This window comes from Hippocampus comes, unplaced genomic scaffold (genome assembly GCF_001891065.2).
Source record: "Hippocampus comes isolate QL1 unplaced genomic scaffold, H_comes_QL1_v1.1 scaffold122, whole genome shotgun sequence".
In the NCBI taxonomy this organism is placed as follows: domain Eukaryota; kingdom Metazoa; phylum Chordata; class Actinopteri; order Syngnathiformes; family Syngnathidae; genus Hippocampus; species Hippocampus comes.
The window spans coordinates 3,598,246-3,612,863 of NW_017842059.1; the positions used below are offsets into that span (position 1 = coordinate 3,598,246).

The window sequence follows — 14,618 nt, forward strand, 5'->3', positions numbered from 1 at the left end:
TGCACAAAATACTCGTCTTGTACATTAAATACAGAGAGAAAAATAGTTTCAATCATAAAACTGTGTTTGGTGGAATAGTCCAGCTGACAACATGCGCTGCTCAGGATATCGTGCAGGCAGTAACTCAGTTTTACTCCAAGCTTGAAGTGGACATACAGAGAATGGTTATGCTAACCTCCGATGGTGCCTCAGTAAGGACACTGTCACATTGCAGTTCATGGCAGTCCAAGTTTTGCCATAATTTATACAAAACATTGTTAAAACAGCTATGTTAATATGCTACACTTTTGGTTACATAACTTTTGAGTTTTTCACTGAAAGTGGACAAACACACTTAATAAAGAAGTCATTTGATAGAAACTATTGCCATAATTTTATTGTTTTAATGAAAACATGTAACTTGAATGTATATGATGCATATGATACTGCGTGACCACAATTTGCATGTCGCATGTTGCTCACAGTGGTCCATGGGACCGCTCAGGGTGTTTGTGTGTTTGCCCAGACACAAAAATAATTAGAGGGAACATTGTCCCTGACTGTTATATACTACATACAGTGGTATCTCTACTTTGGAAATTAATTGGTTCTAGAAGAAATTTCTTAACTAGAAAATTTTGTAAGTAGAGACGCATTTTCCATGTAAATACCCTAATCCGTTCAAAGCTCACCCAAAATTCAGACATAAATGTTTTGTAAAGCATAAAAATGCATCACATTTTGTAACAAATACATGTTACAATTAGACTATTGAACAATAAATGAGAGTTGTGCCTAATGTAAAAAACAAAGAATAGAGTAAAGAATAAAAACGATGGTCGTTTAACTTTTAACTGCATCCTCATCATTTTTTGCCCTCTTTATTCCATGTTCTCTCTCAGAAGCGGTTTTTGCCTGCCGTTTTATAAAGAACTGATCCAAGGACGTTTGCTTTTGTCGATTTTTAACAATCCTTCGAAAATGTCCAAGGCAAACAGCAGCATAGTGAGCGATCGCCCGACTGGTGAACACTTTTTCTGGGTGATTCACATTTACGTAAAACTATCGGAACGCCTCATGGCCCGATGGTCGAATGACGAGGACGCTGCCTAGACACATCTCTATCTATTTACACATAGAGACACATTCGGTAGCGGCCCTCTTAGCCAATGGGATGCCAGAAAGATGCTAGGTCATAGCCAATGGCAGAGCAGCTATAAGTATCTTGCGTTCAGGAAACTCGGAGCTGCGAGTGGCAGGCAATACGCTATTTTTACCTTGGGTAAAGGTCGACCTAAGCGGTGACATTTGGATGCTTTACGAGGACATAATGATGTCGCTCCTACTTGGGTCTTTGCCGGTGAAAAATCAAACAGGTTCATCAGAAGAAGTTGTGAAGCACCACCTCAGCAGAGCACTGGCCTTGGCGCAGAACGCGCACCAAGTTTTTTTTTTCTTTTTTTGGTGGAAACGGGGTAGTAATTGGGTAGTCGTCTGGCCCACATCTTAAGCACCAGTTTCAAGCACCAAAGCGAGAGCCAATCTCAGTGGTGGAAAAGAAAGAAGAGGTGCTAACCTGGGCACTGGCCGGGAACTAGCATTAGCACAAGCGCGCTGGAAAAGGGCCATGGGACCAAACACCGTCATGTAAAGCAGGGCTGAACAATTTTGAAAAATAATATACTGTAGTTTTTGGACTGTAAATTGGAATTTTTTTTCATAGGTTGGCTGGTTCATGATTATTTGCTAAAAGCAATAAAGTTGATCAGTTTGAACATGAAATATATTTTCTTTGTAGTGTATTCAATTAAATATAGGTTGAACGTGAGTTGCAAATCATTGTATTCTGTTTTATCCACGTTTAACACAACGTCCCAACATCACTGGAATTGGATTTGTACAATATCATTGTTCTCCAGGCTTTGAGTGAGGGGAAATAAATCATGTTGCAAGTGACAGACCTGTTCCACTTTTTCTTCGCAGTGAACCTCAACTTGCGCATGGCAGCGTGGTCGGAGATCGATCTCAGCCAGAGGTTCCAACTTCCCGTACTTGTTTACCAGACAATGGTATCTTCAAAAAAAAAAAAGATACACTTACACAGAGAGCCCTCGGTTAAGATGGTCCCGACCTACAATGCTTTGTGGTTATAAACGGTGCGCATTAAACCAGCTAGCACCGCTCCGTATGTGCAAGCCAAATAGAGGAGTAAAATTTAGGAATTGTTGACTTTTTTTGGGGGCAGTTTTCATTTTGATTTCATATTTATGGCATAGAACGTTTTTTCATCCAAATTACTGTAAAGATGACTCTACTCCTGGGTGAGGAAAGGTTCGTGATACAGACAGACTACACATTTTTTCAATGAATGAACAAATCTGGGTTAAGTGAAAAAAAAAAAAGTCGGGGATGCCCACCAACTACAAGAAGCTACCAAACCATATTGCATCCCTTTCTCATGCAGATGCAAGCTTTACTTTTCACGACACTGTTATTATTGTAATCTACAACTGCAACACCATTTAAAACATCTTTTTGTTTCGCTCTATTATGCTGCTATGAGGACTATGAAAAGAAAGACGCGTAAGTGCGTATGATTCTTCTGTAAAAGCCACAGAGAATTTGCTCCAGAGACCTAATCCACTGTCAGAGCGTTCCCTCACAGTTGCAGTCAACACCCAACATGCATTCAAAGGTAACAGTCAATTTTAAGTCCCACAAGCATGGAAACTCAAAAGTCGTGGGCGTATTCATGCTGATTACTTTTGGTGGAATGTGTGAATATGAATCGTTAAACTACTAAATGAAACGGCTCTGCCAGGGTCCATCAAATCCGAGTGTTATCACCAGCCTTACAAAGGCATCTTGCGATGGGCTCATTTGATTGGGTGAAACTAATCAAGGGGCCGGTGAGTCTACTTTATATCGGCTATAGCAGGGGTCCCAACCGCCGGTCCGCGGGTCATTTGGTGCCGGGCCGCACAGAAAGAATAAATAACTTACATTCCTTCCGTTTCATTCATTTCGGAATCTGAAAGATGTTTTATTTTGAAAAATTACCGGATTCTCTGTTATATCAGTCTACAGTAGGTGAACGCAGGTGAATGCGCGCTTCTCGGTCATGTGATAGGTTACTGCATAAAAAAACAAACGTCTTTGAAAAGTTTTTCGGGAAGGGGAAAAGGCCCAGCCAAGAGACAGAAGAGGAGCCTACGACTTTCAACAAAAAGAAGCCTACATTTAATAGACAGTATGAGGAGTCCTATTTAAAATATGGCTTTTTCTCAACGGGAGATTCACACGCACCAAGCCTACTCTGCATAATAAGTTGCGATGGTGAGTCGTATTTTTCATGCACTTTTTATTTGCGTTGTATCTTATTTTGGAAGGCACGTTTAAACATTACCATAGCGACCAGAGAATGTTGCAGCCATTATTATTATGTTTCGAAAATACCACACTTTTCACGCAGGTCATATCATAATATATTGTTGTATCCCCGAAAATATTGTCGGACATGAAACCGGTCCGTGGGGCAAAAAAGGTTGGGGACCTCTGGGGCTACAGGGCTAGAGAAGCGCTGGTGACCAACTGCCATCATCATCACCACCCATTTGGGCTTAGATGCGAAGATTCAGTCCACTTTAGCGCCGCTTTCAGGTTTGTGTTTTATGGAGGACGACGGGTAGGTGAGGAGTAGAGGGCAGCAAGCAAGCGCACAAACCTGTGAGGGAGCTCCTCCTCGGGACAGTGCAAGTAGTAACGGATGAAGAACCTCTCAGCATCTTCTCTCTCACTTTCAGTTACAACGCTTCTACCCATTTGGGCTTAGATGAGATTTGAAGATTCAGTCCACTTTAGCTCCGCTTTCAGGTTTGTGTTTTATGGAGTACGACGGGTAGGTGAGGAGTAGAGGGCAGCAAGCAAGCGCACAAACCTGTGAGGGAGCTCCTCCTCGGGACAGTGCAAGTAGTAACGGATGAAGAACCTCTCAGCATCTTCTCTCTCACTTTCAGTTACAACGCTTCCATTCAGCAGTGATATCGAGGGAAGCCTACAGACACAATCGTGATGAAGCTATCAGAGAGCTATTTGGAACGCGGTGTAAAAATGCACTAACAGCGTAATTGACAGATGGAGAGAAAGTGTCCCGAGCATGCAGTGTTAAAAGAAACCAAAACAATCTCCTAAAGGCATTTGCTTTTAATGGAACTCACTGCGCTATCATCAGGCTGCGCCGCTCCTCATTTGTGTACGTCTGCAGTAAGGGGATTCCTTGTAATCGCACTTCTTCCAGCTTAGGAAAGAAGTTGAGCTTTTCAATGTCTTCCCATCGATTAAGACCTGGTCACAATGAAAAAAAAAGAGTGTACAGAGATGACTTTACTTTTAATAATTGCTTCAAGAGTTGCTCATGGGGTGGAAAACGTCCAGTTAATTTTCAAAATGTTTTGGGTTAATTTCTGTGTGGAGTTAAGCTGGGGAGTTTTGGAAAGCTATCCTATTCAAGCTTTAATATAAGCATTTGGTTTGGTCATAAGTAGACATTGAGGCAAAATAATGCAATTAACCCTTTCATGCACCCTGTAACCTGATAAGCTGTCCACTGTAGTAATCACTGTCCCTGAAAGGGTTAAAAGAATGGCATTTCAACATGCATTTCTAACCACAACTGTATGAAGTTGAAATATTTTTTCTGAACAATCAATTCTTTTATTGACCAAAAACAGAAATGCTGAGTTCATAACTCATCCATCCTGATCCAACACAGTTAAAATATTAGCAAAGCAGCACCAAGCCACCCAAAAATATGAACAAAGTCCATTTCAACATATTATAGTTTCCTTGTAGAAATCATCCGTGCTGGTGATGGAGAAATTCATGGGCACTTGTTGCTGAATAGAAAAAAAAATGTTCAACTGGACAGGAAATCCTGACAAAAGCATTTCATAGACATTCATGAGGCCTGGAAACAGTTTGAAATTGTGGAGGGAACGTCCGTCTCCTTTGCTTCTGGAGGCCGTGTTTATTAGCATGCAGGCATAATATTCCTGACCCATGCTTCTGTCTGGCCTCCTTGGGCACAGTCGATGATTTTGTCGCAGTATGACACGGTCCTGCTACTCATTTTACCCGTTACCTTACCACATATCAAAATGTGTGCTCAAATTGCCTGTCCATGCTTGCTGGCAGAACATAACGCTTCAAAAGTGTCACAGACAAATGTGTGTTGTACTCCTCAAAATAAAGCTCATTATCGCCCGTTGTGACACCATGCGCTGCATTTTTTAATTTCAAACATTTGAATGAATCAGTAGCTTCTAATAAGGAGCATAGTATTCATTTTTATTTATACGAGAGACCTCAGGAAGTGACGTGGATTTGTATTTCTGGATCCTAGTCATTACCGCCCTTGGTTTCAACATACACTTGTAAACAGGTAAAAAAGACAACAGGATGAATAAATTCAAACACCAAGTCTACAAATACTGTTTTGGCTCCTTCTATTCTCATATCTCTAAAAATAGATTGAACACAGGCTCTCCTCGGATACAATTTAATGCACAGCTTAAAAAGTGAAATGGAGAACGATGAGCTGTAAATAACACAAAGCTTCTGGATACTGTGACAGGTTTGTTCATATTTTCAACTATTTATGAAGGCATTACAAACCAATAGTAAAATGTCCTTCCATCCGTTTTCCTAACACTCATCTCGGGTCACAGAGGGTGAGAGCAAGGGACAACCGACACCAAATGGGCATTCGTGCCTATAGACAATTTATAGCCTTGAATTAAACCAAACCAAGGGTGACGCAAAAGGATTGCAATCCGGTTGATCATATTGTTACTAATAAAGCTTTTTATCTCATTTTTCAGATTGTTTGAAATTCTGAATTTAAAAAAAGGAACTTGGAATAACGTTTTCTGAAAGTGACTTGGACAAATGAGCAGAGAACTTTTTGCATTGGAGACCTATACGGATCATGGACCTAAAATGTACCGACAAAATTCAGATTAAGCAGAAACTCACCCAGGGAGATAGTGACAAAAAAGTCTCATGGCTCATTGGTTTTGTGGGAAAAAAAAAAAAAAAAAAAAAAAAAATGATGCATCCAGGATTGTCACAGGCACTAAAGTGGACACTTGGAGCATTTTGGAAAGTCAATAAAATCTAGGGTGGCCAGGTGGTGCAGTGGTTAGTGCGCTGACCTCACAGTGCAGAGGTCGGGGGTTCGATCCCGGCTCCATGTGGAGTTTGCTTGTTCTCGCCGTGCCTGCATGGGTTTTCTCCGTGTACTCCGGTTTCCTCCCACATTCCAAAAACATGCTTGGCAGGCTGACTGAACACTCAAAATTGTCCCTCGGTGTGAGTGCGGATGGTGGTTTGTCTGTATGCCGTGCGATTGGCTGGGGTGAGCAGCATCACAGTGTCCCAGCACACTTGGGTGTTGTTGAGGACGAGACGTCGGACCCGAGAAAATGCTTCAGCGCACTGTGGCTCAAGCGTCATCCCTCCTAGCGGGTTGGAGCTCAGATTAAGAAAATCCAGATTGGGGATGTTTGACACAATTTTACCGATCTGAAAAAAAAAAGCAAATGTTGATATGAGAATCTTTTTCGGTCACTGTTGGATTGTGTGCTAACAAAAACAGGAGCCCAGAAAATAAACCTGAGCTGATAGGCTACATGGAAACCATGTGCCATTAATACAAAGGCATTAAGCAACCTGCATTATTTTTGCGGGTTATCCGGAAATACTGAAAGTGAATAAATGAACAAACCCAGAGACAGCACCTCATGCCAGTCCTGCAGCTTGTTGTGGGACAGGTCCAGCTCCATGACATGGGCACAAAAGGCTGCAATTTCACTTTGGTCACCTGCCTTGCTGATTCCACATCCATTCAACACCAGGACACTGGGCAAGTTCAGGCGGTCTGAAAAAAAAACATGGAAAATTACACTAATATGACTATAGGAAGTTTTGGGGAGTTAATAATTAAAAATTCAATGTACCGGTACTTTTAATTTACTTAATAGCATCATAAATGTCTTAAAATTAAACAGGCACATGCACTATTACTCAATGATTTGCTAAAATGTGTAGTGCATCAAAATCCAAATATATAACTATTTATATCGATTCAAAGGTCATTTTTCATTATCAACATGTTAGGAAACACCATACATACACATACTACACCATAGCCTTTGGCATGGGTGTGTTTGAACGTCACTATGGCCTACTAGTATATCGGACAATCTTTCCGTCACAATAGTGTAAATACGGACAGTATCATGTATCCGAAAAATAGCTCATATTTGCGACCATTTTGCTCACAGTCTCAAATCCTGCATTGTCTTCGTGCTTATCACATGGACAGGGTCCCATAACGGAACAGTGTTTCTCCCACTGTATGCTTCCATTTTATGAATCATCAAGATGTTTCAATGTTAAAACTGAAAAGCATTATCAGTTGTTTTAAATCATGTACACAATACACAATCTAAAATGTTGCCATTTCTTTTCCAAAAAGATGGTTTCAGCATCGAGGTTCAAGATATACATCGAGGATGTTGACTGTTGGTATTGCTAGTATCCTTCATTTATGCTTACCATTATGTTGCTCATTAGCCCAAGAATCACTTAGACCAAGATCGACTTTTCGATCAACAACCTCCCGCGATCGACCCGTTACCGCACACACGCACGCACATACACAAACACACGCCATGATGAGCAACAGCCTGACACGGAGGCATGCGACGCACTTTTGCAGCCTGTTAACGATCGGAGCTCACACCTACCATTTTCAAGTGCTTCCCTTGGCCCTCTAGATTCCTATTCTTTGCCCGTGCCCTCGGTGAATTGTACACGAAACAAACTCTGAATGAGAATAATGAAAACATAAAAGATGTAGCGCAAGAGCTCTGATCACAAGCTGTAATTGCAGACTGCTGAGCACTAACAACTTCCAGTGACACAGGTCATGCGCCACCGTAGGTAAAAGATTTACCTGCTTTATTTTATTGTATTTTTTTTAATACTTTTTTGTGAAATGAGACTGATAGGATGATTAGGGTGCAGTGCACATTAACACAAAAATATATTACCAACATGCACAAAGACACACAAATGGTTGTATTTTTTCTCCTCTACACCCCTCGCGCTCGACTTGGGACGAGTCTGCGATCTACCGGTCGATCGCGATCAACGTAATGGGCACCTCTGACTTAGACATTTTTTCCATTAATTTTTCACAATTAAACTGACCTCACCGTGTTATGCTCTACACACTAACAATTAGCTCACTCGAGAAAAGAGTGATGAGAAGAGCACAATATGCACACATCTATCGATTAGTTAAAAGTTATCCAGCTCACCTTTCATGGGGGACCCTTGGGGACATGCAGTGGGCACCACCACCACCCCCATTCCAAGACCTCGACGACACGGAAAATTCTCCGGGCTGTACTTTTCATTGATCACCTCCACAAAGGTTCGGCCTTCCTGGCACACTGGTGACTCCATTGCTTTGTCTTTGGTACAGTTTCCCCCTGTTTTGACGTGGATTATAGCAGTGACACAACAGATATTAGTGGGCCAGATTATTCACAGATCACAATAGATTTACTGGTTTGCACTGTAGTCCCACAGCACCAAGATTTGGGCCGGGATCTAGGTTTGAATCTATGTTTTCCCTGCACCTTTGTGATTTCTCTCAGGGTACATACACCAGCTTCCTCCCATGCTCCAAAAACATAACTTGGTGAGAAAAAAAGGAATTTGGTTTGAATGAGAGTTTGAATTCTCTCCGTCTCTACCTTGTCATTGAATGGCGATCAGTTAAAGGTGCACAGTACTGTACTGTGAAAATCACCTCTCAAGTCATCTGGTATGGCAGGTGTCGGCCAAAATTGGGTCGCCGCCAAGTAGATCTTGCCTGCCAGATGACGATGAAAAAAAATTATAGTTAGAATGTCACACTAGTCAAGGTATTAAAAGTCCCTTGTTAATAACCGTGGTTTTGTTTCGCGGCAAAACAATGAGACGTTCTGCTTGAAATGTTTTTTTCACAGCAACGTCACGTTGAGGCGCTTCTTTTCCGGGTTTCTGATACACGTCCAATCGCGTATCTGTAGCCACAATTCAGGCACCCGATTGGCTGCATAACCAACGACGAGATACGTCATAAGAAATAGACTGATTGGAACACGAAACATTTCTCCAGCGAGCTATACAAATACGCTCGGTAGCTACATTAATGTTCCAATCAAAAGAAATAGGGAGAACTAATGTGAATTAAAGGAAACATTGATTATGGACTCTCCCGGTCTACTTCTGTGTTGGCGTCGCTTTACAATCGACCGAGCGAGACGGCAGACTCACGCCGGCATATGAAGTCGTCTGGCTGGGAATAGTGGACTATTGGACCTCCGATTTGCGCAACTTCCATATAAGAGACAACCCTCCAAATTTAAGCATCTCAGTCAGGACTGAGAAGAAACTAACTGGGTTATTTGTTACTTGGCTTTCTCTATACCCGTGTTGCCTTTATTAAGAGTTCCTGTTCCTGTGTTGACTTGAATTTTTGGACTTCGGCAAACAAAATCACTATTAATAGACAGTATCACATTTCTAATGCTTTAAATAATGAATACAATACAAGACATGATGATTTGTATAGCGCTTTCACAACAGCGGCAGCTGTAACAAAGCGCTTAGCAAAACAGTTAACATAAAGTTAAATAATAAACACAACACATAAAACACGGATATACAACAATAACTCAAGCGAGCAGACTGTGTACTGTCATGCGATACAGTGAAGATATACAATAACTCAAATTAGCGAGCAGACTGTGTACTGTCATGCGATACAGTGAAGTTTCTTGCCGTACAGTGAGCCTTCACATCATATCCTCCTGACTACCAGTAGTTCAAATTTGACCTCTGTAGAGGACATTTGTAAACCTTAATATCTCCCACCCAGTGCATCCAATCGCATTAACTCCTTTTGTTACTCTAAAGAGGACATTCAGTGCTTTCCAATGATACCAAATTTGTAGGGGTTAGAAAAAGTAAGAAAATGGCTTCCCTCAGTGCAAGCACTTTTTATGGGAAGAGGAAAAGTAATACTTTTTATCAACACTTTTTGTCCTGAAATGCTGTTGGCATTTTATTTATAAGACTCTTATGAACACGTTAAAGTGTTGTTTGAGTTGTTTTAAGTGTATTTGAGCCTAGTATTCAAGTGTTTAAAAAATGTGGTGGAATTTCAAAAATTTCTTTTGGAGTAGTCCAATTACTTCACATAGATTGGGGAATTTCAAAATAAATGTGATTGGACAACATTTTTTTTTCCTGGTAGTCAGGAGGATATTGCAATAAATATACCGTGACATCAATACCGTGATAAGCTTTTGATATTGTTCCAACAGGTCTTAGTTATATTGTTTGGTGCTCTCTACCGTCTTTGATACCGATTTGTTGTTTTGCTTTACTGTTGTGTATGTTAGTTGCTCCATGTACAGCACTTTGTGTGCAGCGATGGCTGTTTGAAAGTGCTCTCTCTATAAATACATTTGAGTTGAGTTGAGTTGAGAGGTCTGCTTGATGAAAAGCTAATTTCGGCCTGTGATAGGATTGTGTGGAAAAAATTGTCCCGCGGCCAAACTAAGGTGTCGATCCCCGTGGTCTGGGCACATGCTACATTCGTTAACTGGATAAGTGGTTTGTATAATGGACAGATCAATGGCCGATGGTACTCAGAAGTAAGGACAAGCTTTAATTGCCACTGGCTGACATATTTCAGTTAAACCACATTTCAATTACAATTATTGTGCAGTCTAAATTAGCTAGCAAACAATATGCCCTCTATTTAAATATCCCTTGAACTATTGGAACATAAAATGTTATATTCCAGCTCATTTTAAAATGCAACACACTGCTGGTTTACAGTACTGTACTACAATGTTGCTTATTAAAATGATGAGTGTGGTGAGTAGTGGGGCTCTTTGGATGCAGAGTTCGAATGAGACTGCTATGGAATCTCCAGTAGAAAGGCATACATTATGTAGTGGCCCATCAGATCATCAGACGGGGGAAAAAATATTAAAGGATCTTGTTACAATCGTTGATGTAATAAAATGGCCTGCTGGTAAATTGTGGTAGTGTCTAAAGCCAAATTGCTCCAGTAGTGGGGCTCTTTGAATGCAGAGTTCGAATGAGACTGCTATGGAATCTCCAGTAGAAAGGCATACATTATGTAGTGGCCCATCAGATCATCAGACGGGGGAAAAATATTAAAGGATCTTGTTACAATCGCTGATGTAATAAAATGGCCTGCTGGTAAATTGTGGTAGTGTCTAAAGCCAAATTGCTCCTCCCCTGCAAATGTAAAGTAGTGCTACTATTGTTGTAATTTTCCTGATGTATTTTTACTTTGCAGCTGTAATCAGAAAAGTTCATCAAAATCAGTGGTTCTTAACTGTTATAACACCGGGATCTGTATTTTCTTCTTGTCTTGACACACCTTTATAGATGTATGGAGAATAGAATGAACATTGTATAAAAAATAGACTTTGAAAACAGACATACAGTATATACATTTATATATATTTTAAACAACCACACAGACTTGCATGTTAGGCCTACCACACAGAGCGATGTGGTCGATTGTGACTGAACTGCACAATTCTGAACTAATAACTGTCGGTCACTCACACTTGGTGACTGACCCTTATACAGTAGGCACGAACCCATTGAAATGGAAAAACTGCAACCCGTGGTGTTCTTTTTGAGGCACCACCTATTGTAGACAACTGGTGTCCAAACTACGGGCCGAGGGCCATTTGCAGGTTACCTACTGGGTTTTTTTTTTTAGCCCCCGGCATATACAAAATAATCTTTTTTCCTAAACTTTTTGCTTTGTGTCATCATCCAATTTATGAACATATCAAATAATGATCCTTAAGTATGGTCAGCTTGTGGGATGCAAAGCCGTGAGCCACCCCAAAACTTGCACAAAAAAATAAATTCTAAACTATTTGCCTTCCAACCTTTAAGACAGCCTTGGCATAGCAGTTTCTCAAAAGATCATGATATCAACAATGTGTATTTTCTTGATTGACTGATTGGTTCAAGCGTGTTTAACAAGTCTTTTTGCATTGCATTTGCACCATGCAAGTTTTCTTTTGACCTGCAGTGCTATTCAAATTGGTTTGATGTAGCCCCAAAGCATATCGGTAGCAAAGACGTAGCCGGTCAGTAGCCAGAGGCTGAGCTACACTGTGTTTGTTCATAAGAAATTATATACAGTACTTGCTGAGAGTTAACTGTACAAAGCTTAAAAATAAGGCTAATAATACATACGGCTAATATTACACTTCACTACTTTGATTTTATGTTTCGCTTACTCTGTGCAATTTAGGTGAGTTGTGAAAGTTTTTCCTTCTCTATAGTTTCAATGTAAGCCCGATTAAAACAAGCAAAATGGCGCATCAACATGACAGCGAATAAAAACATCGCGGTGGATTCGATTAAAAAAAAAGTAACCATAAAATGTGCACACATTGGACAATAGTGATATAAGATTTTCTTTTTTAGCTACTGGCGGCATGGTGGACAACTGCTGAGCACGTCCACCTCACAGTGTAGAGGTGCAGGGTTCGATTCCGGCTCCGGCCTTCCTGTGTGGAGTTTGCATGTTCTCCCCGTGCCTGCGGGTGCTCCGGTTTCCTTCCACATTCCAAAAACATGCATGGCAGGTTAATGAAACACTCCAAATTGTCCCTAGGTGTGATTGTGAGCGTGAATCGTTGTTTGTCTATGTGTGCCCTGCGATTGGCTGGCAACCAGCCTCCAGCCGAAGACAGTTGGGATTGGCTCAAGTACGCCCGCCACCCTTGTGAGGATAAACGGATTAGAAAATGGATGGACGATGGTAGCCAGGGATGCACCAACGACTACTCGGTTGGGTGAGAAGATATGGCGCTCAGGAGCAAGGCGAGAAAAAGTTGTAATTTCAGGGACGTCAAAACAAAAGTCCCCATACTGTTATGGTCGAAATAACATTTAAGTCTTTGCGAGTCACAAGAACTGACGACGGGGTATTTCAATGGAATAACTGAGTCACCAAACCCCGTACATCGCAGAATTGGCATCACTTTGAATGAAGCCCGCTTTTAAAAACAAATCTCGTATTCTTCACAGCATCTCGTATTACAGTTACGAAAGTCGGACGACATGTTTTACCGATAGCTGAATAGTGAATACACGTCTATAGGAGTGTTTACGGTCAAATAATTATTTTGACCCCCATCAGCATCTTGTTAGTCCGATATCGAAAACGTGTAGCAACAACAGTCTACCAATAACTCGCTAATGACCCCGAGAGAATCTCTTAATCGGTTGGTTACAGAGTCATTTTACATACCTTTAACAACCACTTTCAACATCCCTTGGAAAACATCTCAGCTGTCGTTTGCTATTCCCAACATCCCGGACGTGACGTCAGTTGTTGTGTTCACGCATTGGTTCCAGATTGGAGGAAAAAGTCGTGATGTGGGCCCTGATTGTTTCAGTAATTTCGTCTCACAGTTGCAAAGGAAGCAAAAATGAAGGAGTCTTGAAAAAGATTCCAGCTTCAGTCATTTCCACATGACCGCAGATACGTTGGGAGTGGGGGGAGGGTTAATGGGATCATCAATTTGTGTACATTACTCTACCATTACTGTAAGTCGAGAGGTAAACTCCCAAAATGCCAATGCTAATACAATGTACCACTTTTGTCAATTACCGGTCAATTTTGAAAATGTGCATCAGCTCATTTTGATAGCTGTCAACTTGCTTTTATGACTAAAAGCTGCAGCCCCCCGACCATGCGTAATTATTCCGATTCTTCACAGCAAAAAACGCAGATTTAATTCATTTTCTTGAATCGAAATCGTCCTTCAAAAGAACCAGTTCATTCGGCAAATTTGTATTTATTTTGATTTGGCGCATAAGAACTAATGCGAATAAATGCATACTTGTCAATTACAAAAGATGTTAACAGATCCACCAAAAATACAAAATAAATTTAAAGTTTTTAATTTAATTCCATGGTCCATCTTGCAGTGTTCATAAATTTGTCAACGCACCCATCAATGTCAGTGAGCGGTGCTCACGCGGACAATCCATCCGGACAGTCCAATATCCATCATCGTGGGGCGGATTTTCCGAGTAACTAATCAGGTGTTGAGATTCATCCACCGACTTCGATAATCAAGGTTGAGAAAATACATTAAAATTCTTTTAAACCGTGGTTTAGATGTCGTGCGCGCGTACATATTTTTTTTAACCCACTCTGGAGTAATGTGTCATGGTGTCCCCTTGCGGACATAGCACAGTATTACGTTTTCATTAACCTCAGCAGTCAAACAGCAATGGTTCTATTTGAGCAAATGGTTCTATTTGAGCAAAAAGTAAACGTATTCAGGTTATGAGTGAGTAATCGATTGTAGATTAAATTAATCCTGCCTCATATTCCAAGTGAACCAACCACATATACAAGGGTATGGATTGTCCAACAATTGTTTAGATGTACAGACACTGCAATTTAGCATTACTTATGAAAGAACCGCCACAAATAAAAC

General features: G+C 40.9%; 1 protein-coding gene across 1 annotated transcript in view; it reads right to left on the reverse strand.

Annotated features, from left to right (window-relative positions):
• Nucleotides 1-9,616, reverse strand: part of tbcela (tubulin folding cofactor E-like a) — an 11,251-nt gene extending 1,635 nt beyond the window's left edge. Inside the window, exons 1-7 of the mRNA XM_019861196.1 lie at nt 8,863-9,616; nt 8,364-8,552; nt 6,777-6,916; nt 6,379-6,561; nt 4,197-4,327; nt 3,917-4,033; nt 1,941-2,052 (exon numbers count right to left, since the gene is read on the reverse strand). Of these exons, the coding sequence (XP_019716755.1) occupies nt 1,941-2,052; nt 3,917-4,033; nt 4,197-4,327; nt 6,379-6,561; nt 6,777-6,916; nt 8,364-8,511 (831 nt within the window). The 5' untranslated portion in view covers nt 8,512-8,552; nt 8,863-9,616. The remainder of the gene's footprint in view (nt 1-1,940; nt 2,053-3,916; nt 4,034-4,196; nt 4,328-6,378; nt 6,562-6,776; nt 6,917-8,363; nt 8,553-8,862) is intronic.
• Nucleotides 9,617-14,618: the final 5,002 nt, after the last annotated feature.